The following is a 27,699-nucleotide window of genomic DNA, read 5'->3' as shown; positions in this document are numbered from 1 at the left end:
ACGGACTGCTTTGAGCTTTACGCAGACCTCTATCAGGTCTAAATAACGGACTGCTTTGAGCTTTACGCAGGCTCTATAAGGTCTAAATAACGGACTGCTTTGAGCTTTATGCAGGCCTCTATCTTGAGCCCTGAAACAGTGGTTACTGCTTTAGACAAGGCAAGCGATATCGGTACACCTGTGATAGTTACCTGGTCACCACGGCCGATATCTGCCGTCAGTGTCTTCTCCACATCATCTTCTCCATTCTGTGTTTCCCCCGACATAGGACGGATCACCCCATCACCACTGGATACTTCGGGATCCTTGTCACTCATTGTGCTAAAATAAAACATTGAAGTAGTACTATCGGTATAAAAAAAAAATCAACTTGGCTGCAACCAGTTTCCTTCATAATTTTTTTTGTTTTAATCCCATTGCCCCATTTTCTTTCTCTACTTTTGACTTCCATCTCATTTCTTCCCGATCTGGCAGCTCCTCCTAGCTTCTTTTGTTGTCCATCTCCACATCATAGTCATTGTCTCTCCAAATGCGACAGGTGCTTGTCTCTTGTGGCTATGCATGCCACACACCTAGTCATTTCCCATTAGCTTTAGGTTCTATACTCACCTACTACTGGCAGCCGTTAGTTAGTGCCATGGGTCAGACCAGATTTTTCAGTTTTTCCATCATAATAATACTAAACATGTATCTATAAATTTTATACTCCTTAGCTAAATAAAGTTTTTTTATTTAGTAAAACAATTGATGAACTTCATATTGAAATAGCTATCCTATAATCATTACTCTGTCTCTTGTTCCAACACTGTAGCATATGTTCTTGTAATTATTGTCACTTTTATGGTACCTACTTAAAATTCTCCAATATTGACAATTTTTTATTTAAAAAAAAATGAACTCTGTCAAATCTCAAGGGTTCCTGGTTAATAATAAAAATTTAAAAGACAAAAAATGAAACACATATACACATTATCGTATATGCTGACTTAGCATAAATGTGCTACAACTTCATTATTAAATACTGTATATAATTATTTAAAAATAAAAAATAATAATAAAAAATAAAAAATCCACAAAAACAACACACCTAATGTAAAAAAAAATGTGTTGTGTACCAAAATTCTGTTTTATACATGCACGGTTTGTGTACACAGAAAGTTTCTTTAATATATTGCTGTCACTGTAGATACATGTGTCTGCATTTTTACTTAGAATATATTAACCATGTTTTGCATTCATTTATATAGTAATAAACTGCCATCCGATAGGGACACCTGACTTGTAATACTATCTTCCAACTGTTTGTGACACGTGTGTGTATTCAAACCAAAGGCATACTTGTAAACTAGTATGAAGATTGCCAGCAAATTATATAAAATTAGTTAAAACATAAAAATACATTGCTATTTTTAACAACGATTCTTGGGGAAGCTACTCTTATTTCTCTAAGACCAAGTCATGAATGTCAGTCCAAATATATATTTTAAAGGCGTTCACTCAATTAGGGCTTGAAATAGCGGTCTGCGAAAATCTTTAAAAAAGTCAATTTTTTGTACCAGTCTGTTGAAATAAAAACTCCCTTGCAAAATGTGTGTTTTTTTTGTTTTTTTAAATCGCACATTATTTTTCAACAAAGAGATGTATGTATGATGCTCTAAAATACATTTTGGAGATGACAGTAATTTTTCACATACTATATCCCACAGCTTTCCCTCAACTCTTGTTGTTTTATTTTCAGCAGGCCTTTTTAAAATGATTATTATTATTATTATTATTACTCTTTTTTTTTATATAGGATATAATTTTTTTGGCCTGCCGTTAAAAAAATAATAATAAAAAAAATAAAAAATAAGCAAGCCACAGGGTATTTTACTTCCTATTTAGAATCCTAGAATCATGCATATTATGTGTGGGATCAGTTAATGCGTCGAGATCAAACACACAAATAATGTAAAACAAACAAACAAATGAATGCCAGACAACTCGGCCCGGAGGACAACTCGGCCCAGACAACTCGGCCCACGTCGAGACAGCTCGGCCCAGAGTTCTGAGACAACTCGGCCCACGTCGAGACAGCTCGGCCCAGAGTTCTGAAACAACCCGGCCCACCACGAGACAACTCAGCCCGGAGTCCAGAGACAACTCGCCACATGGACAATCTTGTCTATTGTTGAACAATATTGTTGAACAAGTGTTGTTTTTTTAAATTAAAGTATTCTCACAGAAATAAAAGAATGTGTTTTTTGTTTTTTGTTAAATTGATAAATTGTTGACTGGTGACCCTCATGGACTATGTGGACCGCACCTGGATGAGGAGCAGCGTGTGGTCTGTGAACGCCTGGTCAGTCTTCAACCAGAGTGTGAGGACCAACAACGATGTGGAGGGATGGCATCACCGACTGAATCACCGTGCCCTTGGAACAGCCACTCCCTTCTACAAGTTGGTTCCCATGCTCCACACTGAAGCCAGGCTGGTTCCTCTGACATGCCGGTTCGTCTCAGAGAGGAAGATGCGACGGTGACAGAGGAAGGCTTTCAGGAATCTGCAGGGGAAAATTTTCGAACTGTGGGGACGCTACACAGATGGTGAAGTGTCCACTTCGAGATTCCTGTCTGCCTGTGGAAAGCTGTACGCCCCTGTTGCACACTGACATTTATCTTTTGTTGGACGTTTTATTTCTATGTTCTTTTGGTGATTGGTGTTTTATTTCTTTATTATAACTATTTATGTATATGTGTTCTGTTGGGTTTTTTGTGTACATATGTGTGTATGTATTTAATGTAATAAATGTGGGAATTTGGCAAATGATGTCTTTTGCGTTATTTCTATAGTACAATACTTCTAGAAACCCATCCGACACTACGATATGCGCCTACGACATACACAATTGTCATTCTTAATGGTGACCATATAGTTAGCGGTATCTATCAGTATAATGCATTATTATTACTATAGTACAATACTTCGACACTACGACATGGCCAACTATCATACTTAACACACATATAATGTGTCACAGCATGCCCCGTCTATCAGTCTAATAACTCGGCCCCGTGGCCGAGATGTCTGGGCCGAGTTGTCCCCCGGTCCGAGTTGTCTGGTCCCCCAAACAAACAACCACCCAACACATACACACAAAATATGGTATTTGGAAATATGATTATGTACCTTTAAATAAACAGCTAAAACAAACATGATCAGAGTACGAAAACAGGTTATTGTCGTAAACGGATTATGTAATAATATGTATATTCCTAGATATCTTCTCTTTTTTTAATTAGGTCGTTGAACGTCTGGCTGCCAATAGTTTCAGTATTTTCAATGATAATCACGCAACAGTAGAATTTTTTTTACCTACTTGATAAAAGATACACAATCTTGGCAATCAATGCTTTCTTCGTTTGTGTCAATTTTTTTCGGTTTAACCTCGATTACCCAGTTTGGATTTTAAAGAATGTTTAGAAAAACGAAAAAAAAAAAAGAGAACAAAATCCAAGTTTAATTAATGGTGTTACAGTTACACATAAGAAATAACACATGATTTATATTTTGAACAGAAACCTGACTGTATCCGTAACATCTTCCGATTAGCAGTAAATGAGTATGCACGTTCTTGCGCGTCCTATTCAGAAGGTTCGCCATAACGAAGGAGGAAACTACATTTATGACAAAAAGATGGCTGAGGACGAAGACCCTATCATTTTGAATTTTAATGACAGTTTACTAAGAAAGTCGGATGTCAGTCTTTTGGAAGGACCATATTGGCTTAACGATAATATCATTGGATTTTGTCTAGAGTTAGTGTCATTGACGTTATAGAACTTTTAGTACAACTCTGCTGATGGCAGAGGGGTGAATTGACCCTCACCCCAGTGACCCTGGCAATCTTAAATAAGTTGCATAATCTTTTAACTTTTAAGTTGGTTTGTTTTGTTGTTTTTTTGGTGGGGGGGGGGGGGGAGTTGTAGAGGCCCATGGCGTAATGCACACATATTGACAGATGTCCTCAAACAATAATTAGGCCTATAAGGGATCACGGTTAGTGTAATGTTTTGACAGAATAAGAATAATTTATTTGCATAACACCCGAATATGGGCAGAGCAAAAATAACAATATAATTAGAGACCTCACCGGAAGACTGGTAGCGCCACTCACATCTGTTACACCATTGCCGAATGCAAGGTTTGAAAAGCACGTTAGTTAACGTCTATAAAACATTTATTGTTTAATATTGGAAGAATACCAGTACTTGTAACAGGTATAAAATACATTGATAAAACTTTATAACAAATATAGAACTCGTGTTACTTGCCACTTTACGTTTTATTCAGCGGCAAAGTGAAAAAGTAGCGATATTGCATTTAATTATTGAAAAATAGTGTTGTTGTCGTTATTGCAAGTATTTATTTTTGTGAGGTAATTATATTTAATTTATTACTCTTACAATACATGACAAAATTTAGATGTTTTGATGTATAACTGTGATCGCCCGTTAACAACATCTTCCTGTTTGTGTGTTTACTACAATCCAAGATGGCGGATATTTGTTTACATTTTCAATGATTTGTTATTATGAATACATTTATTGTGACCCTGACATATCTGTTGTTAGGGAATCACATAAAATTAATCCCTATAACCACCATCTTTATAATTTACGGATGTAGGACAAAATGTCACTGGGAAAAATGTCAAGTCAAAATATCAACTATTAATATTAGTATTAAAGTGGAAGGAAGGAAATGTTTTATTTAACCATGCACTCGACACATTTTATTTACGGTTAAGAACCACACAGATATTGTGAGAGGAAACCTGCTGTTGCCACTAAATGGGCTACTCTTTTCGATTAGCAGCAAGGGATCTTTTATATGCACCATCCCACAGACAGGATAGTATACACCATGGCCTTTGTTACACCAGTTGTGGAGCACTGGCTGTAATCTATTAAAGTGTTACCCAGGTAAAAATGTCAACTTTGACTATATACTTAATGTGTAAAAAAACTTTTAAAAATCCTAACTACATGTATTCTACAACTTTTCGTTTCACCAATTAAACCACTGTTTGCACACCTTTGACAACGACAGCACTAAATGTGTATATAATTGTCTCAATAACACAGCATGGGTGATGTAATTTTGTTTTTTAATGCCACTAACTTATTTTAAAAAAAACAAAGACAGGCTATCTAATAAGCCCTACAACCAACAATGAAGCATTCTCTAATTATTTCAAATTTTGTAATTATAAAGAAACTCAATTTCACAAAACCTAACATACATCTGTTATCTCTTTTGCTCTCTGTCCTTCCTTTCCTCTCTCCCTCCTCTCTCACTGTCTCTGTCTCATTTCTCTCAACAGCACACACACAAGTTGACATTTTGACAGAGATACAACATTAATGGTACACATTTTGTCTTCTTACATATTGACCATTGACCTGTATATCACTTTTTCTATGGCCGATTGATGCTCTTTACTCTGTACAATTGAATGCTGTGATAATGCGGGTAACGAATGAGGAATTACTGATTACTACATGTAGCACATGACGATGATTGTAATGTTCATTTGTAATGCACAAATGAGTTTTATTACATTCCACATGTTGTATGATATATGCTTATGCAAAAAAAATAGCCGTTTTCTTATGTTGAACCCTTTTTGAGGGTGGATGGGTATTATAATGACCAATTAGTCGATTATACTGATTATATTAATGGTATTGAAGGTATTTTATTTGAAAATAATGAATACATTCATAAAATTTTGAGTGTGCCAAACTTTTTTTCTTTTTTTTTCTTTTTTTGCAAAATGGAGTTACCTACCCTGATTACAAAATTTTAATTTTGGGGGTCAGGGCTAATTGAATTTTTTTATTTTAAAAATTCTTTTAAAGGTATTTCTTCAGTATAACAAACAATCAATATCATTCTTGTCATATTTAAAAAGTGTCCGAGGTCCCTAATATAATATACATTTATCTGCAGTAACAATAACATAAACATATATTAATTACATGAACAAACATCTGAATCAACAAATACAAATGTAATTTAAGCCTTATTACTAGTGATATTATTGACATATTCACCATCAAAAAGTATGGTTATTTTTTTTTAATAAAACATGCATAGTGTATGATAGTAAATTTCGATAAAGCTTTTAAATATTTTAAAAGTATATTAGGAAATAAGAATCCTCAACAACCAGAGTTAATTGATAATATTTTTGGAACAAGAACATAACAGTACTGATGTTTTGCAAAGGTGCTATAAGTTTAACAAAGGAATGGTTATAATGCAGGGCTCGAAATGCAGTGTTAGTACATGCACTGGTGCATGCTGATTTTTGCGTGTGCATGTGACTTTTAAAACTGGGTGCATGCTAATATTTTTCAAGTACTGTGTATTGTGTATACTAGTATCCTGTTGTCTACCAGATTCAGACTCGAAGTTGTTGAATTTTGCGTATGCATTTCGTAATCTGTTCGCCACATGAAAACAATAACTTTTATCTTATGGGCGCATCCATTTTGTATCCCATAATCCTACTTACAACAATGGTGCCCTTTCGGTCATTTCCGTGAAATATATTTGCGAAAATTGCCTGCAATATCTCGGTTATATCCGTGAACAGTATTAGGGAAGGTGGTCGAGACCGACTTTGGGGTATCCACGCGCATAACACAGTTGTTGTCGTCACTGACAAATTGAACTCAGCCAGATCTGTGATCAATACAAAGTACCGTAACTGCCTTGAACATTTTCGACCTCAGATAAGGTAATTAAAATAGTATTTTCCTCATTGTTAACATGATTTACCTTATTTTTGTTGCATGCAGAATTTTAATGGTGCATGTAACTTTTTTTTCAGCATGCACCTGGTGCATGTAGATTTTATTTTTCATTTCTAGCCCTGTAATGGTAAAATTGTTTGCTTAAAGGAATGCTCAAAGGTAGAGTAAACTCAAACAAGAGATTTATGTGTTGGAAAGATGCATACCCGGACCACAAACATATACTGATACTTTAACAAATGAAAAACGTGTAATTTTAGAGTTATAAAAAAACATGATTATTCCTGCTAACTAGGGGCAGCCATTTTGTTTAGTTTTTGTGATGTCCGGTGGTATAGCTTGGGGCGAGTGATGTCAGCTCCGTCCATCTTCTCTATGCACAGTGTAAACAAACGCTCTAATTTACGACAAGGCGCTTCACTTTCATCAACCTGACTTGTAAAACAACATAAATGACTTGATAGTAGAAAAAACTATTTAACTAAATATATTTCAATTTGCATCAATAGAACGAAATGGAGTTAAGTATTTTTAAATTTTTTTTAATCCAAAGAAAAAAATGCATATTATTAAGCCTATTGGTATTCTACGTTCGAGCAAAAACAACCACTCACGATACCCAAGTGATAATTTTCTTTTCTTTGGGACTACGTAATTGGTCAGTTTTGTGATTTTAGATGGGAAAGTCTACTTAATTAAGGTTTTTACAGAATTGCTTACAGTAATAAAGCAGGACGGCTAATCAGTTACGATTAGAGGTGTGTCTGTGCGGTTAACACACAATACCCTGTGATCTTAATAAAAGAGGCACGTCTTTTTAGTGTGTCTAGACACAGTGTCTGGGGACTGTCTAAATATACACCTGCACAACAGGAACCACAGGTACAGGCCACAGAAAGAAAAGACCAATGAACTAAGAAAACACACTCAATTATTATTTTAGAACGTGGGTTAATTTATGTACAAATCATAATACAGTTATTTCAACACTGACAATTGTGGTTTATTTTGTATTAAAAATAATATATAATTGTCGCTGGCTTACTGGGTTGACTATTATTACAGAATATTGCAATGCATCCGTAAAAATCAGGTATGTTTTGTTTCTTCAGTTCGAAGATAATTCCTGACATGATACCGACTCCAAACCCTAAGTGAATGCTCCGTAAGGCTCAATGAGTAGGTGTAAACCACTTACACCGACCAGTGATCCATAACTGGTTCCACAAAGGCCATGGCCTGTGGGAAGCGCAAATAAAAGATCCTTGCTGCCTGTCATAAATAGAGTAGCTTCTGTGGCGACAGCGGGTTTCCTCTAAAAAACCAGTGTCAGAATGAGCATATGTTTGATGTCCAATAGCCGATGATAAGATAAAAATTCAACGTGCTCTAGCGGCATCGTTAAATAAAACAAACTTTTTCCTTTAAGCAAGGCTTTTAGACTGGTATGCATATCCAATAATATATAATGCACATTATTGCTTAATATCAACAAGTATAATCTTATAGTTAATTAATAAAATGGCTAAATGTGACGCTGTTATATATAACGGGGGCAGCCATTTTGTTTCATTCCAGTAAATACGCCCTCTGGAGAGCCAGTGGTTATATAATACTTAATGTGTCATGTCGGGAATTCGTCTTAGAACTGGAGAAACAAGCGTACATGATTTTTGCCGATGCATCGCAATGTTCTGTAATATCCATCCCAGTAAGCCAACAATACCTATATGTTATTTTTCAATACAAAATAAACCACTATTGTCAAAGTGGCTACACAAGTGAAAATAATTGTACCATATTTTGTCCATGTATTAAGCTACATACTATTTTATTTATTTCAACTTTTTTGTGTGCTTATATCCAATTAAGGTTCAAGCATGCTGTCCTGGGCACACACCTCAGTTATCTGGGCTGTCTTTCCAGGACAGTAGGTTAGTTGTTAGTGGTTAGTGAGATAGAAGAGGGTGTAGTGGTCTTACCATTGAGTCGTTCAAACCTGCTCTGGATGGGAGCCGGTATCCTGCGAACCCTGTACCTACAATACTAGCCTTACATACTGAAATGATACAAAGTGTTTCTTAGTTAATTGGTCTATTCTGTTAGTTGCCGCTACCTGTGATTCCTGATTGGCAGGTGTATATTTGAGAGGTAACCAGACGAGCCAATTAATTACCACCGTCTAGACACAAAAATACATACCGGTATTGTGTAATAACCTTTCGCCCCTAAAATGGTAATGGACATGGTTTATAGTTCTGTAAAACTATTGATTAAATAGACTTTCGCATCTAAAATCACAGAACTGACCAATTACATAGTCCCAAAGAAAAGAAAATTATCATGGGTTGTTGTTTTTGCTCCCAATGTAGCATACCAATAGGCCTAATGGTGTACTTTTTCCTTCAGTTATTTAACAGAAAAATACAATCTTGACACAACATACCTTTAGTCTTTGACTTTAATAATGATATTAAACTAACAGTTTCATGACTAATATAATCTTGACACTATCTGAAAGTGGCTTGAATAATTTGCTGGAAATGTGTGGGTTGGTTTAGCGCTACAACTAATTATTGGGATCACTCAAAGTTGTAAATGCAAAGACTATATATATATATATATATATATATATATAAAAAACATCTTTAAACATCTTCATAGCCAGAACATAATTTGTGGGTATGTAGTTAAAATAAAACATACTGTAAGTGCTAGTCTACTAGGTGGTTATGGGTTTGGAATGTTTTTAAATTAGATACTGTATTTGATGCACTTTGCCAGATTTTGAAGGGATAGACCCTAGTTTTTAAACACTAAGGCATATTTTTCACTATTAGAGCCGTTTATGATCACTGAAATCAAATATTACTTATATTTTATTGTTTAGATTATTCATTTCCATACAACCGAAGTGTTTCTGGTCATCCTGGTGTTTTTAATACCAAAATATGAGAAGTAACGGTTATGGAGTCGTGTTTTTTTTTTTTTTTTTAAAGTCACAGACTCTTGTTTCACTTTGTTGTATCCAAATTTGTTCTCTTACTACCATCTGTCTAAAAATTGTAAAAATAAATCCTTAATGTTCCAGATTTGAGGGTATGTAATTTTACCCTCCGTACCTACTGGCAGAAACCCTGCTTGCTGCCAATGGAAACCTGTAGCTGGCCAACTCTGTAGACTATATGTCAGAATTATGCACTGTTTGACATCCAGTAGCCGATGATGATGAACAAATGAGTGTGTCCTCATTTCAGGTATTTTGAGAAGGAGAAGTTCAGCCACTCGGTGGACAGACTGTGTCTCATGAACCCGGCGTTCGTCCAGCTCATCAAGTTGTCACGTGGTAAACTCTTACTTTTTGGCTTTATGCTGCTTGTAGATGAGACTGAAGTAGCATGTCCACTTGTGTTTATGCAGTACAGATGCGGACATTGACACTTTTGTGTGTGTGTCCATTTATATGGTTACCAGTACAGTTTTGTATCCACTTGTGTGTTTTCGGACACAATCCTACGTACTTTTATTGTGTTGGATTTTAGCCATGTACACACCAGCATATATGCATAAGTGGACCTGATACTTAAATAATACTGTATCTATGCTGTACAATGTTTGTTTTCGGTGGAGGAGCTATCTATACTGTACAGTGTTTGTTTTCAGTGGAGGAGCTATCTATACTGTACAGTGTTTGTTTTCAGTGGAGGAGCTATCTGTACTGTACAGTGTTTGTTTTCAGTGGAGGAGCTATCTGTACTGTACAGTGTTTGTTTTCAGTGGAGGAGCTATCTGTACTGTACAAGGTTTGTTTTCAGTGGAGGAGCTATCTGTAATGTACAAGGTTTGTTTTCAGTGGAGGAGCTATCTGTACTGTACAAGGTTTGTTTTCAGTGGAGGAGCTATCTGTACTGTACAAGGTTTGTTTTCAGTGGAGGAGCTATCTGTACTGTACAAGGTTTGTTTTCAGTGGAGGAGCTATCTGTACTGTACAAGGTTTGTTTTCAGTGGAGGAGCTATCTGTAATGTACAAGGTTTGTTTTCAGTGGAGGAGCTATCTGTACTGTACAAGGTTTGTTTTCAGTGGAGGAGCTATCTGTACTGTACAAGGTTTGTTTTCAGTGGAGGAGCTATCTGTACTGTACAAGGTTTGTTTTCAGTGGAGGAGCTATCTGTACTGTACACGGTTTGTTTTCAGTGGAGGAGCTATCTGTAATGTACATGGTTTGTTTTCTATGGGCCATTCCATGGTAATGATTTAAGCCAGGACGTGACATTCTGACTCTTATGATAAGCATGTCAGGCCTAATTTTGGTTTTGTAAAAAAAAAAATTACTTATAAAGTGAAAAGTAAAATGTGCCAGGACGTGACGAAAATGGACATCATTTTTTTAACACTGCAGTAAATTCCAAAACTCTGCTCTCCTGATAGAATGTTTGCTTATTGAAATACACTGTTTGATACAATATCCAGTCTATTTCTAAATGCCGTATAGCAATTTACTAAAAAAAATATCCTTTATGATGTAACATTTACTTTTAAAAATTTCAGTACGAGCCAGGACGTGACTTTTTGTCCAGTTCACTTAAACAACTAATAAATGATATGTATATCAAATACTACTAATGAAACACTGTTAATTTATGAAATCAATGATATTTACTTGGTTTAAGTGTTTTTATCATCAAAATAAGTGCATAACATTCTAATTAATTGAACTGTTGTTGTGCAAAAAAAAGGTTCTCATACAATATTCATATAATACACTTTTATAACCAGTGTACATACTGTCAACAACATTATCAATAATTCATTGTTTGGTCAAAACATAGAAGCATAGAATTAATTGATAATAGTATTTTTGTATCTACATAAATCCATGTTAAATATTCGAACATGCTCCCCCGAATGTCCAGTTTCTCCATTTCCGATTCTTGATGGTGAGAGCAAAAATATTGAAAATAAAAGGTGTTTTTTTAAGTACATGTGCATTATCTAGTCAGTTTTGCCAATTTCTCTATATAGAGAGATTTAATACATTTTAATCTTAACTCAGTTTAACATGCCATCTTGAATGTCACGTCCTGGCTCAAAGTTTGAGATGGTTATTTTAATCATTTAATACCATCAGTCAACATTATACCTTTTATTTATACTTGCAACATTGAGAAGAAGGAGAATTAAAAATGATTTTTATTTCTGAAAAATAGTTTTTAAATAAAACTATCTTTTATATGTCAAATCAGCCAGGACGTGACATTATATATTTTGAAAAATAATTTCATATACTAATTATGACAAAGAAGGGAAAGTAGTATTTTCATATGCAGTATATTTTAGATATGATGTTCTGATACATAATTTTTAAATTTGACATAACAGTAATGAAATATTACCAAAAAACAAATGTCACATCCTGGCTTACAAAAATAATTTTTTCAAATAAAACTGTCATTAAAACCCATAAAACATAAGTAAATTGGCAATAAAAGTATAGACGGGTTTTTCCGATTGTCGCCCAGCAGTTTATGACGTTGCCAATAGATGGCGTAACCATATGGCCGCCATTAAGGGAGTGAAATTCACACAACAATAACGTGACGGCATTGCAGCTGGGTGCAATTTCAGTCTTTATGACTTTTTTGGAACGTTTTGCAAAAGCAAAACCAGTCTCTCAGATAACTGAACCTTATTTAAAGATTGTATTTTCATATAAATATCGTTGGAAATCTGTGAATGATTAAAAACATAAATAATAAAGCACCAATACAAAAGCATAGTGAATAAATTAAACACACACATGTGTAAATAATTTTGATGGTTATTAAGTGAAACTTTACTGAATGCATCCTAAAATATAGAAAAGTATTTCAATTATGTACATTTGTAAAAAAAACATGGTGTACCATTTTTTTTAAAAACACCCCCAAAGACTGACCTTAGATCTAGAATAGATGTCAACGCTTAGCTGTTACTATTATATGCTCTGGGATATTCCAGATGTGGTCACATGGGGTTGAAGTGGGGCCCAGTTAACACTGACAAATATTTATCTTTTTTTTTTTCTTTTCTTTTTTTATTATATACATACGAGTTATTATGATGTTAAATGTGTGCGATAAAATGATAAATAAAGAATTTACTGATGTAACATGCATGCATGCCACACCAAAAATTGCACCACACCCATTTATAATTATTTTTTATTTTATTATTTTTATTATTAATTAATAAATAAATAATAATAATAATAATAAATAAATTCTATAATTATAATATTTTAAAAATTATTATCTTTTGTTTCTTGGAATTTTTTTTTTTAATCATCCACAATATACAACACTAAATTACCCCGAAAATTAGTCATACAATTTTCTATAATATGCTAGTTAATAATAGTTGATACCCTCCTCTGCTGAGGCTAAAATATTGTTTTAAAGTTCAATATATTAGCCTATACAAGTGTCCAGGGAAATTATATTTGTTTGCGTAAGTTTAAATTATTCGTTATGCTTTGATGTTCAAGTATATATATATATGCTTTATTATTTACGTTTTTAATGATTAATACACTTCCACCAACTTTGATATGAATCTACAATCTTTAAATGAGGTTGTATTATTCGACATACTGGTTTTGCTTTCACAAAAAGTAATAAAAAGGTGCAATGCCTTCACATGTTATTATTGTGCGAGTTTCACTCCCTTAATGGCGGACCGATCGCGTGATTCTAAACATGGCCGCGCACAGTACTTTGACGTCACTGGCCAATAAACCCGTCTATATTTGCATGTGCTTAAAGGTGTTAACTTTAAGCTATAATAAAAACTTAGTTTAACAGATCATTTTGAAATTTTCACACCCATGGACCAAATACCACGGAATGGCCCCTATACTGTACAGTGTTTGATTTCAGTGGAGGAGCTATCTGTACTATATCAGGGTATGCACTTGGGATTTTTTTTGACTGGCTAATCGGGCCACTCGCAGCAACATTTTGACTCGCCCATGCAACTTTGAATGGCACGCGACCGAATTTCGTTAAAAAAAAAAAGTTACTTAAATTGCACTTTAAAAACATGTTATCATATCATACAAACAATAACAACACAAAAGATGGAAACAGAACTTGTTTTAGTTTTATTACAAACTGTTGTAATTAAATTATAATGATTATGTTGTCACGGGACCCACACAAACAAACATCTGAAATGTTTTACCAAGGCTTGGTCTTAGAACAAATAAGGTGCTTTTATGGCCGTATGACAAGGAATTAGAAAAAAAAGTACTAAGCTGACAGCAATCTATACAAACAATAATCACATACACTAGAGAAATAAGCACACAACACAAGTTAAAGGCATAATCACTATTTAATAACGAAATGGATAATAACGATAACAGCAATATTTCTATAGTAGACTCGGTATATTCCGTAAGAAACGAAAACGTTCTAACACAATGTAGGTAGTACTAAACCAAATAACTCCCAGCTGGGTCAAAGTTCAAAGTTTTGATAGAGAAGTGAACACCACAAGTCCTGTGATTGGTGATAAATGTGAGTGTGTTAGCTGTACAAAAAAAAAAAGAAGTTTCATCTGTGCAAAAAATGAATGCAATTTTATTTCATCTAGTATTACTGTGTCAAGTAGCCTTGTGCTTGAAACATGTATGGGGTACCTGTAAAAAAAAGGTACTTGAATTTTGTGCGGAATTAGGGTAGTCATAGACGCTACCCGTTAATCTCAGAAATGAACAGCTTGCATGACCCTAATTTTTTCTGATTCACTTTAAGGGTGAGGGGTGGTAGTATTTATATCTGTGGTGTTTATGTCGATTGATATGCTGCAGGTAGGAGTTTTAGCCACATATGTTACTATTGTCGTCTATGGGATTTGATTCGGTTGTGTACACCCTGTAACTTCGGAAGACCTCAGGCTCGTAAACAAAATCTTTCTGCGAAACATAGCATAGCGGAACGTGGCGAGTTGTTCTGATTGTAACTAAATGGAAAGTAAAGACGGACATGGCCGAGGTGTTCCAATTGAACCTACGAATACATTTATGTGGTTAAGGTTTTCCGAATACATAATCAAAACCGGCCGAGGCATTTCGAATGGTTTTAGACTGCTCAGTGTTTGTTTTCAGTGGAGGAGCTATCTGTACTGTACAATGTTTGTTTTCAGTGGAGGAGCTATCTATACTGTATAGTGTTTGTTTTCAGTGGAGGAGCTATCTATACTGTACAATGTTTGTTTTTAGTGAAGGAGCTATCTATACTGTATAGTGTTTGTTTTCAGTGGAGGAGCTATCTATACTGTATAGTGTTTGTCTTCAGTGGAGGAGCTATCTGTACTGTATAGTGTGTGTTTTCAGTGGAGAAGCTATCTGTACTGTATAGTGTTTGATTTCAGTGGAGGAGCTCTCTATACTGTACAGTGTTTGATTTCAGTGGAGGAGCTCTCTATACTGTACAATGTTTGATTTCAGTGGAGGAGCTCTCTATACTGTACACTGTTTTCAGTGGAGGAGCTCTCTATACTGTACACTGTTTGTTTTCAGTGGAGGAGCTCTCTATACTGTACAATGTTTGATTTCAGTGGAGGAGCTCTCTATACTGTACACTGTTTGTTTTCAGTGGAGGAGCTCTCTATACTGTACAATGTTTGATTTCAGTGGAGGAGCTCTCTATACTGTACACTTTGTTTTCAGTGGAGGAGCTCTCTATACTGTACAATGTTTGATTTCAGTGGAGGAGCTCTCTATACTGTACAATGTTTGTTTTCAGTGGAGGAGCTCTGTACTGTACACTGTTTGTTTTCAGTGGAGGAGCTCTCTATACTGTACAATGTTTGATTTCAGTGGAGGAGCTCTCTATACTGTACAATGTTTGTTTTCAGTGGAGGAGCTCTGTACTGTACAATATTTGTTTTCAGTGGAGGAGCTCTCTATACTGTATACTGTTTGTTTTCAGTGGAGGAGCTCTCTATACTGTACAATATTTGTTTTCAGTGGAGGAGCTCTCTATACTGTACAATGTTTGATTTCAGTGGAGGAGCTCTCTATACTGTACACTGTTTTCAGTGGAGGAGCTCTCTATACTGTACACTGTTTTCAGTGGAGGAGCTCTCTATACTGTACAATGTTTGATTTCAGTGGAGGAGCTCTGTACTGTACACTGTTTGTTTTCAGTGGAGGAGCTCTCTATACTGTACAGCGTTTGTTTTCAGTGGAGGAGCTATCTATACTGTACAGCGTTTGTTTTCAGTGGAGGAGCTATCTATACTGTACAATATTTGTTTTCAGTGGAGGAGCTATCTATACTGTATACTGTTTGTTTTCAGTGGAGGAGCTCTCTATACTGTACAGCGTTTGTTTTCAGTGGAGGAGCTATCTATACTGTACAATATTTGTTTTCAGTGGAGGAGCTCTCTATACTGTATACTGTTTGTTTTCAGTGGAGGAGCTCTCTATACTGTACAGCGTTTGTTTTCAGTGGAGGAGCTATCTGTATTGTACACTGTTTGTTTTCAGTTGAGGAGCTTTCTATACTGCTGGAGTCTCTGTATCTGCCGGTGAAACAGTTTGTGTTTCTCCCCGTCAACGACAACCCTCGGGACGCCGCGGGCGGATCTCACTGGTTTGTTGTCTTTACATTACTCTCACGTTGACAGTCTTAGTGATGTAGGTCAGCATATTCGTACATGTCTCTGTTATTGTTGTTCTTACATTATGTTACTCAACATTAGTTATTTACTGTATATTATCCATATGGTTCAACATAAAGCAAGTGAATAAAACCATACAAAGCACACATGTAATAACAAGTGTAATCAAGTGGTCAGCCAATGATGTAATTTGGGGAAGCAACGTCATAACATGATGTGGCTTTCCCAGTCTTAGTTCTGTGCATGTGAAATATTGTAATTACATTTCATATTTCATTATGAAGTACTGTTTATGGTAACTTTATTATGTTTTATCATTGGTTGGACATTATGATGTAATTTTTTGTAACGGGAAGATAACGTCACTTACAAAAAGTACATCATTTCTTAAAATGACATAATGTCATTGGCTCCTTCTAAAAAGTTTTGACACAGTCTTTGTTATTCATGAAGGTAATAATAGTGATGCTGTCACCTCCACTGTCATCTTGCCTTTTTATATCTTTAAGAGAGGAGTTTAATTTGTCCGCATTACAAAAATAAATAAATAATTAAGAAAAGTGATATTAAAAATTAAAAGTTCCAGGATGAAACCCACTGCAGGAATCTCCACAGTATTAGTAAGTGTTTGTTGATTTTGGGTGAATTTATTGCTCAACAGCAGCAAGGCTTGAGACTGACAGGAGACAGAATTCTTCAGTAATTGCCAGGTTGCTTCAAGGAAGGAAGGAAATGTTTATTTAACAACACATTCAACACATTTTATTTACGGTTATATGGCGTCAGACATATGGTTAAGGACCATACAGATATTGAGACAGGAAACCTGCAGTAACCTCTTCATGGGCTACTCTTTTCGATTAGCAGCAAGGGATCTTTTATATGCGCCATCCCATAAACAGGATAGTACATATCACAGCCTTTGTTACACCAGTTATGGAGCACTGGCTGGAACGAAAAATAGCCCAATGGACCCACCGATGGGGATCGATCCTAGATTGATCGCGCATCAGGCGAGTGCTGTATCAGGTTGCTTGATGTCATTTGTCATTTATTTGTCTCACTTCAGTGTTTCTTCAATAATATTTCTTCATATACATGTTTATTTTTGTTTATTTTTTTGTTGTTGTAAAATAATATATTTATCATTCTAACTTGAGATGTTTTTATAAGTAATGCACATTCTAGCATACTGTAAGATTGCTTTGTTAGTATTACAAATGGCTGTGTGTTGATGTTACCAGGAGTTTGTTGGTATATGTGAGGAGTAAACAGGAGTTCCGGCACTACGACTCGTCAGGGAACACTAACAGTGCCATGGCCAAGAATCTCGCTTACAAGCTGCAGCCCTTTGTTCATGGTATGTGTTTCCCATCTACTTATACTTCTCATTCCTTTGTTCATGGTATGTGTTTCCCATCTACTTATACGTCTCATTCCTTTGTTCATGGTATGTGTTTCCCATCTACATACTTCTCATTCCTTTCTTCAAATTTGTTTAAGTATTCCTGTAGAATTTTCAGAAAAATTGCATACTACACGACTTGATGTGTTGATAAAAAGAAGTTCATTTGTATTCAGCCCAAATACTGTACTTGACAGAAATACCCTTCCAGATTGTGGGTGATGGCAAGGCTACTGACTTTTAACCTAGTAAGCAGCTGATACTCCCCCAACGCACACGAGTGTCAGTGTAAATCGTAATATTTTGGGAAGGAATGTTTTTAGCTAGCCATACAGGAAGGTTGTACATGCTTCTTCCAACAAGTATTCACGTTTCCTGGGTTTAATAAGCTCCACAGATTTATTGCATGATCTTGCATGCACCATTTTAAGTTGTATATGCCATAGGAGCCAAATAACTGAAGACCATATTTTCTGCTAACTGGTACAATGTAAAAAGAGATTACTTACATACGCTTTTTTTCACTGTAAGCTGTACCTGCATGTATTCTGTGCACCTAGGACTACTTGCCCATGTGGTGACTGTCACATCTGTTGAGACGTGGAAATGAATAGATGACTCAACTTGCACATGTCCTTGCATTTACATTAACCTCACTAAAATCTCAAATTAAACCTGTCATAGCTTGGAATATTTACTAGTAGGAGACAGGTTTTAGCCAGTGCTCCACAATTATTATATCCACGGTCGTGGTATGTGCTATCTTGTCTGTGGGATGGTGCATATAAAAGATTCCTAGCTACTAATGGAAAAATGGTGTGGATTTCCTCTCTAAAACTATATGTCAAAATTACCACATTTGACATTCATTAGCTGATGATTAATAAATTAATGTGTTCTAGTGGTGTCGTAAAATAAAACAAACTTTAACTTTGTATGTTTGAGTGGTTGAAAACTAAGTAGTACAGTTTTGTGGTTGCAGCTTGTTTCCTCCTACTGTCTACACTGTCACATTTATTATAATTGTGTGTATAGCCCAAGTTGGTATATTACATTAAGTATGTTTGGGGCCTTATTTGCAATGTATATAACTATATGTTAATGGGGTTTATGGAATTTTTTTTTTTATGAATGTGTATTAAATGTTTGACCAGTCTCTATTTATACTGAATGTGTTACCTGATTTAAATAAAGATTATTATACTCAAAGGCAAAAGTTATTGTGACATGGATTGTTTGGAGTAATAAATTTGTGAATGGATTTGTGGATGTAAACCAAAGAAAATGTGCATGAAACAGCTCAAAGAAATGCTACCAAGCAGCTGTTGCAGTGGTTGCATGCTTTGTGCAAGAAACATGGAATATTCGGGAGAATGCTGTCCAGTGTTCACCACAAAAGGCCAGACATTCTATGCAGCCTTCAGAAGTCCAGAAGTCAGAAAAACATCATTAGTGACCTGTTTAACGCAATTTCGTCATGCCACGCCTCATACAAAATGACATAGTGAGTCATAGAGATGCTTGAATCTGGGACTTCGCAGCATGACATCGCACATCAATTCAACGTCCACAGAAACACCATATGGCACTTATGGCAACAATATCAACAAAACAACCAGGTCAGGGACCATCCCTGTAGCGGCCGACCACCCGTGACGATCGCTCGCCAAGACACATAGATCCGAACCATGCATCTGCAAAACAGGTTCCAGCCAGCAACCCTCACAGCCCGTACCATCCCTTTCTCCAGCGTTTAGTGGCCTCAATGAGACGACGGTGCCAGGCCTGTATCAATGCTCAAGGTGGACACACTCGCTACTGACTGTGTGAACTTTGCTCTAGACCCCCTCTAGTGATGTGGCTCATTTGCATATGGCAGGTGCGCTCTTTTCATGGACTATTACTCGTTTCTATACCTTCGAACATTTCTCTTTCCATGTTATAACGTTTCATACACAGCAGTAAAAACGTATCATCAATTATCTTTGTCTTTTGTGTGTCACAATAACTTTTGCCTTTAGTATATTATTTTTATTATTATTATTATTATTATTACTGCCATAGTTTAAAATGTGCTGAGGTGTCATTCCTTTTATTCTCTTTCTTGTATGTCCTTTCCCACAAGACAGCACATACCATGAGCTTTATTATATCTGTTAATTAGATATAATAAAATGGAAAATATTGTCAATGAATTCACTGTTAATATGAATGATAGCTTATGTTATGTTTCAAATGTTTTTAGTTTTTTAATCGTAACAGAAAATATAATGAAAGACTGTTTGATTTGTTAAATACTCTGAAACCCTAACTGCAGTTGTCTGTTATAACTTGTTTCATTGTCTTTTAGCTCCCTTGGGCAGAATGCAGTTTATAGAAATGGATTGTCCTCAGCAACAAAATGGTAACATCTTTGCTTGTTTTGCTAAAGTTAATTTTAGTTTTGTTTTAAGATAGGGAGATGTGATGATAGCTATATATATAGGAATAAAAATTCCAGAGGCTCGCATAATACATTATTTTTATTCCTAAGGCTCGCATAATACGTTATTTTTATTCCTAATATATGATATTGACGATACCGAAATACACGAGGGTAATAATCTCTTTATCATTTAAGCTCAAGCTTAATACAACGTGTTTTTGTAAACTGTACACACAACTTTAATTCCAGTCCACCATTACTAGATATTCAAATGACGTAAGAATATGTGGTGCGGTGTATTTTTGAATGGAAATGACGTCATTTTGGACGTCATTATGCCTAACGTTTTTTGTTTTCTGAATGCTGGACAGCTTTCAGTGTCAAATTGCCATTGAAATGTTTTTATTTGATGACTATGAATGCATACGTCAATCATGGAGTGTCATCCAAGTACGTTTGCTTAAATGTCAATAAACCTATTGCCGAGACCTCGACTAATTTATATCTAATTTGCAAAGTTATCAAATTCTTAAAGTATGTGATCTGAAAAATATCACATACTTTGATTGCACTGAAAATGTAAGATATTATATGATAAATAAAGAATACTACATGAGTTGTCTTGAGATAACATTTATCTTACAACCTTATTTATTTTTATGTTTGCTTGTATTGAAAGTGAAAACAAATCTGGAACGTCCAATTAAAAGTAATTTGCATTCTTTGATGTTCTGGAACTGCAATCAAATTGCTTCCATTAAAAAAATTAAAAAATTGGAGATATTGAATTGTCTTGATTTATAATGATGGAAATTGGATGCCATTTTATAAATCTTGACGTTAACACATTGGATAACACATGTTTAGAGTTTTTATTATATCAGTAGATTGATCACAGTGGTAAGTTCTTTTTACAATTTTTTGTGGTTCCGGCAAAGAAATTCATGGGTTCGGTATGGAAACGTTGAATGGATATACTTTGATGTATATATCTATTAATAAGAGACGTCTTGAACAGATCTTTACATTTCACACTTTTAAAATTTCAAACTCTTCTCCTGACAAAACATCAATTATACTTTTGACTTAAGTGCTTTTAGTGGAAACAATTATTTAAAATTTTTAACTTTTAAGTATGAATGACAACTATTTTTGACTTATTTTGTTGTGTTCAGGTTATGACTGTGGCTTGTTTGTGATAGCGATCACGGAGTACCTGTGTAAGAACTTCTGTGAGTGTGTCAGTATTCCCCTCCACGAGGTGGTCAACTCTGCGACCGTGGCAAGGAAACGACAAGCTATCAAGGAACTCATCGCTGCGGTGGAACGCGACCAGCATCTATCCAAGAGTTAACACACGGACAAAAACTAGTAATCATGTACATACAATTGTCATGTGTGTGTCTTACAGCTGTGAAAGTTATATTTTGGTCAAATTATTTAAAAGTGTTTTAACTGTGAACTTGAGACTCTGTTGGTCAATATATCCTGGATCATACTTATAAATTCTTGTGATGTATTAGGTGTAGATCTAGGGGAGGGTGCTGGTGGTACATACCCATTCGACTAAACCTCAGATTGGCCCAGAAATCTAGTATGAATATTTATAAGATATTAAACGAGCTTCCATTTCATATCATGTTTATGTTCCGAGTGAAATAATTTTCAGTTGTCACGAACTTTAGTGAGTGGCAATGAAAATTATTTCACGAGGGACTTTAACATGATACGAAATGGTAGCGAGTTTAATATCCTATTTATTACCCATAATCGATCTTAATTTATATCACTCATCTCATTTTGTTGACATTCGTGTACGGTTGTAGTGCACTAACTGATGATGTCATCATGTGACGTCAAAAGTTTTACGTCCTACTTGGCATTCTAGTGGGACGTATTACTTTGATATGTACCAAGATATTTGTAACCATATGTGTAATAAAATTAATTTATTTCTATTCAGTGGGGAAGATGTAATGTCAGGTGGGTGTTTCTGCAGTATGATTGCCATTACATGGTACATGTTTATACCTTAGAATACTGTTATTGTGATACACGTTTATAATATACTTTAGAATACCATAACTCCATCTACATCTACACAAGCTGTGTTTTAACCCATGTTCAATACAACCCAGGTAAAATCTTAAAATAACATCGGTTATTGTGTCTGGCATTTGGTATAATTGCATTTTAAAATTGCTTAAATTGCTTAAATATGGATACTTTGGGAAGAATGAATGTTAACAACCCAGCACAAAAATACATCGACTATTGGTCATGTTTTAGAAAAACCCAGAACACTGTTGGGTTGTTTCAGATGTTCCTTTAGAGAAATAGTGTTTATGTAACATGCCATCCACCGATGTGCATATCGATCACGCTGCACTGTTTGTGGACCCATCATGTGCAGTGCCGTCGGTAGATCGCACAAGCTTCAGTCGAGTATGCTGCACCATCAGTGGATCCGTTGTTAACGTAGCCAACAGTGTAGCGCAATCGGTTGATACTTGCACTATCTACCAATGGGCTATGGCTTCACTAACAATAGGTCCTTAATGGTGTGATCGACTAATGCTTGTACGCATCCTGCCGATGGCTACACTAACTGGATCCAACGTGATATATACACCTATATGAGGGACACATTTACATGAGTGAGATAAATAGAGTAAATATGTTGCTTTTTTTACCTGACTCATTATGGCCGCTTTAGCAGTAAGAAAATGTCCTGGTTTTTTTTAAATACAATACCTAAATATTTATACTGGTCGACTATCTCCACATTATTATAAATTATTTTACAGTTTACATTACATCTTTTAGATCCAAATACTACAATTTTTTTTTTGACAACATTCAGTTTCAATTTCCATAATTTACAATACTTAACAAAATAATCGAAGTTTTTCTGTAAATCATCCACATGATAGTTGGGGTCGAAATGTTTGATTAGCTGACAACTTAAAAAAAATTCAATTTCTAACACAATATTAGTTAGAAATAATTCACCATAAACTTGTGTACTCTCACAAAATAATTTTAAAATGTCATTTACTTTAGATTGGTCAAATATTATTAATAAATTCACACTAATAATTTTAAAATGTCATTTACTTTAGATTGGTCAAATATTATTAATAAATTCACACTAATAATTTTAAAATGTCATTTACTTTAGATTGGTCAAATATTATTAATAAATTCACACTAATAATTTTCTTTCCAGTTACCAGCTTCATGCACTTTGTTTTGTAATCTATCAAAAATACATTTTCTGATAACATCTTTGGTTAATTGACAAAGGACAATGTATGTCAGAATACAAAGAACATAACTATTCTACCTTAGAGCCTGAGATCATTTGTATTACAGGGGAAGAGCAGATCAAATAATCTACCATACTAACATCTTTACAGGATGTTTTCCCTGTGTACCTGTCATCTCCAAGCCGACCATTACCAATTAAAAGATTATCCAGATTATATCGAGTCTTAGGTACGAGTAAAGTGTCAAACACACTAGTAACATTGAAGTCAGTAATGTCCTCACAGTGAATACCAATATATCTAATGAGTGAAATATCGTGTTCAGTATAGTCACACGATGTAGCAGTTCTTGTATTCAATCTCTGATTAAACTCAACAAAGGTGTATAACGAACATGTTTTATACATCCCTGTGTAAGTTGGTTCCACATATTATCCTGGGCTATGGGGGAATTTCAGGAGGTAAACAAACAGTACCAATAATTAAATCCAACTCCTCTCCCATTACGTATAGGAGAGTGTCCTGCTATGTTTCACCCGTCTCCATGTTCACTAATATTTGAGGTCATAACCTGAACATGAATTGTGTTCTACTAAACACCTGGACAGTGCAGACTAAATAACTATATTACAAAACAATAGTGACACCATAGCTTATGATGGTTTTACAGTTTCGTAGTGCTTAGAAAGGTATGGGTCCTGATTTTCATGATAAATATATCAGTATATATGTGAACCACTCAAATCATATTCTATATCTAAAAATAATGCTTTAGTAAGTAATAATATAAGTACTTTTTTAAAACAAATATTTCAGATCACTCACTGATCCATAGAACATAATATATATACCTATTATATACTGGAGAACTCCCAATATCGCAGTACTTAACAGTGTTATTCAATTAAAAGAATATCATAACATTTCTAACAAACAAAAACAAAAATATATATATTTATTCTATAACTTACCTATAATATCCATGACATAAACCCATTTGATACTTACCATTATTAACTGTTAATAATGTTTTGCTGTCAGTGGGTCATTTGTTTACAGCCAATTAGACTTGAGATTTAGTTGAAGTCAAACTACAGACTCAGTTGATATTTTCCATATTAAAAAACACTCCTGATGAATCCTCTCTCTTAGTGGCATTTTGTTTTTTCTGTATTCTTCAAAGCACTTCTTGATATAACATGGTTGATGGTTGGACGTGATTTACTTCTTGAAATGGCGGTTTCAGTTGACTGTGACACAATCTTTTAATGTCACTCAAGGATAGTTACAGTTGTCTGTGACACAATCTTCTAACAGTGTCACTCAAGGATAGTTTCAATTGTCTGTGACACAATCTTCTAATAATGTCACTCAAGGATAGGTTCAGTTGTTTGACACAATCTTCTAACAATGTCACTCCAAGATAGGTTCAGTTGTCTGTGACACAATCTTCTAATAATGTCACTCAAGGATAGGTTCAGTTGTCTGACACAATCTTCTAACAATGTCACTCAAAGATAGGTTCAGTTGTCTGTGACACAATTTTCTAACAATGTCACTCAAGAATAGTTTCAGTTGTCTGTGACACAATCTTCTAAATGTCACTCGGGGATGTCATTAATAGGCGACAGTTTGTGATTTTTCATGTCTGTGTAATAGATGTTCAGTGTATAGAACTACAAAGAATAAGGCTTTTTATAGCGTGACCATCAAGATCAGTTGGCTATACTGAGTATGATAAATCAACACCTAGCTAACGAGATCAAAGCCGGGAGTGGGTGTGGCCTAATTGGGAGGTCAGCCAGCGGGCTGTATGTTTGTAAGACCTAGCTCATTTGCATAAATGGGGCCAGAGTGACCCCACCACTACTTATGTCATTAGTATTTGTTTCATTAGTTTATCTTTAAGATTTTTAGTTTTATTACAAGTTTTAATGGGCTATCAAAAGACACTATTTATCTACACAAAAAGCTATTGAAAATGTTTAAGATATTTTTGAAATGCCATTGAGCATTGGTTACCACTGCTGAAACGAGTAGTAGTATTCGGCAAAAGTATGTTAATCTGAAATTGTTTTTTGCAAGTTGGCTGTGTAGATTAATGTTTGTCATATGTCAGATAGTATCAACCATGGAAAAACATGCTTGGCTTAGTCTGAGGTGGAGTAACATCATGCTTATATGGGAGGCACTTTCTTTGGGTGACCCCCCTCCCCCTCCATTATTATATCCTGGCTCAGCCGGTTGATGTTTTTTAATAGTTTATGCACTCACTGTTCAAATAAATCCATTCTGGACCCAACCTCTGGCAAAACTAAGCTGTTCCCCCCAGAATAGAAGTTTGCCGAGTATGTGACCAAAGGCCTAATCACTTTCACTTAAAGGTACTTAGCCCTCAAATAGAAGTTTGCCGAGTATGTGACCAAAGGCCTAATCACTTTCACTTAAAGGTACTTAGCCCTCAAATAGAAGTTTGCCGAGTATGTGACCAACGGCCTAATCACTTTCACTTAAAGGTACTTAGCCCTCAAATAGAAGTTTGCCGAGTATGTGACCAAAGGCCTAATCACTTTCACTTAAAGGTACTTAGCCCTCAAATAGAAGTTTGCCAAGTATGTGACCAAAGGCCTAATCACTTTCACTTAAAGGTACTTAGCCCTCAAATAGAAGTTTGCCGAGTATGTGACCAAAGGCCTAATCACTTTCACTTAAAGGTACTTAGCCTTCAAATAGAAGTTTGCCAAGTATGTGACCAAAGGCCTAATCACTTTCACTTAAAGGTACTTAGCCCTCAAATAGAAGTTTGCCGAGTATGTGACCAAAGGCCTAATCACTTTCACTTAAAGGTACTTAGCCTTCAAATAGAAGTTTGCCAAGTATGTGACCAAAGGCCTAATCACTTTCACTTAAAGGTACTTAGCCTTCAAATAGAAGTTTGCCGAGTATGTGACCAAAGGCCTAATCACTTTCACTTAAAGGTACTTAGCCTTCAAATAGAAGTTTGCCAAGTATGTGACCAACGGCCTAATCACTTTCACTTAAAGGTACTTAGCCCTCAAATAGAAGTTTACCGAGTATGTGACCAAAGGCCTAATCACTTTTCACTTAAAGGTACTTAGCCCTCAAATAGAAGTTTGCCGAGTATGTGACCAAAGGCCTAATCACTTTCACTTAAAGGTACTTAGCCCTCAAATAGAAGTTTGCCGAGTATGTGACCAAAGGCCTAATCACTTTCACTTAAAGGTACTTAGCCCTCAAATAGAAGTTTGCCAAGTACGTGACCAAAGGCCTAATCACTTTCACTTAAAGGTACTTAGCCCTCAAATAGAAGTTTGCCGAGTATGTGACCAACGGCCTAATCACTTTCACTTAAAGGTACTTAGCCTTCAAATTGAAGTTCGTTTTCTGAGATGACCAACCAGACTATGTGTTCATCTACTTGCCAGTAATACACACACAAAAAGACAAAATTAAGTATGTATTAGTCTGTAGCATGTATATATGATTATGAATCTGTCATTAGCATATCCAAATCTGTATCGCAGCACATAACTGATTCCAAAAGAATTTAAGATAGAGTTGTGAGGTTGCAGTGCCTGCAAAGGAGAACTATGAATTAGAGTTTAGAAACACTTTTTGAATGTGACAGAATGTAGCTAGCATCTTACAAAAAATGACGTCATGTATCTTGTATGATGTCACGACAAAAGCCTTGCTAGGTTGACAATACTCTATTTGTGTACACAAAAATGGAATAAATAAATATTTTTTCGATTATTCCTGTAGGATTGCAGGATAAAAGAAATAACTGGTTACTGTCTTAAGATATCGGCTTTATCCTGCTCGGGTCGAATGGCGAATGCAGCTTGGAAGAGCCTTGCTTCATTTGCCATTCTAACCTTCGCAGGATAAAGCCGATATCTTAAGACAGCAACCAGTTATTTCCTATATATATATATATATATATAATTATGTATATGGTTAAATATATATATATATATATATATATATATATATATATATATATTTGTATATGGTTTCAATTCCACCTACAGGAGTAGTGCCTTGTTATAGTGCATGTCTTTCTACAGTTACCGTAAATAAACAGACATATGAAGATGCACAAGGA

General features: G+C 35.3%; 2 protein-coding genes across 3 annotated transcripts in view; one reads left to right on the top strand and one right to left on the bottom strand.

Annotated features, from left to right (window-relative positions):
* Nucleotides 1–3,427, bottom strand: part of LOC121367402 (histone deacetylase 6-like) — a 247,932-nt gene extending 244,505 nt beyond the window's left edge. The window contains exons 1-2 of the mRNA XM_041491555.1: nucleotides 3,360–3,427; nucleotides 192–321 (exon numbers count right to left, since the gene is read on the bottom strand). Coding sequence (XP_041347489.1) covers nucleotides 192–317 — 126 coding nt within the window. The 5' untranslated portion in view covers nucleotides 318–321; nucleotides 3,360–3,427. The remainder of the gene's footprint in view (nucleotides 1–191; nucleotides 322–3,359) is intronic.
* Nucleotides 3,428–3,675: 248 nt separating this feature from the next.
* On the top strand, nucleotides 3,676–27,304 carry LOC121367400 (sentrin-specific protease 8-like). 2 transcript variants are annotated; one of them, XR_005957377.1, is made up of 7 exons: nucleotides 3,676–3,798; nucleotides 10,062–10,150; nucleotides 16,338–16,443; nucleotides 17,716–17,831; nucleotides 20,227–20,280; nucleotides 21,477–26,813; nucleotides 26,946–27,304. XR_005957377.1 is itself a non-coding variant. In XM_041491554.1 (6 exons), the coding sequence occupies exons 1-6, from the start codon at nucleotides 3,677–3,679 to the stop codon at nucleotides 21,653–21,655; spliced, it is 666 nt and encodes a 221-aa protein (XP_041347488.1). In that variant the 5' UTR covers nucleotide 3,676; the 3' UTR covers nucleotides 21,656–27,304. The 2 variants fall into 2 exon arrangements, 1 of the variants encoding a protein (XP_041347488.1); XM_041491554.1 differs by having other exon boundaries at nucleotides 21,477–27,304.
* The last annotated feature ends 395 nt before the right edge of the window (nucleotides 27,305–27,699 follow it).

Source organism: Gigantopelta aegis, chromosome 3, assembly GCF_016097555.1.
Source record: "Gigantopelta aegis isolate Gae_Host chromosome 3, Gae_host_genome, whole genome shotgun sequence".
Taxonomy (NCBI): domain Eukaryota; kingdom Metazoa; phylum Mollusca; class Gastropoda; order Neomphalida; family Peltospiridae; genus Gigantopelta; species Gigantopelta aegis.
Note: the sequence above shows the minus strand (reverse complement) of the source record. Positions and strands in the feature narration are given on the sequence as shown.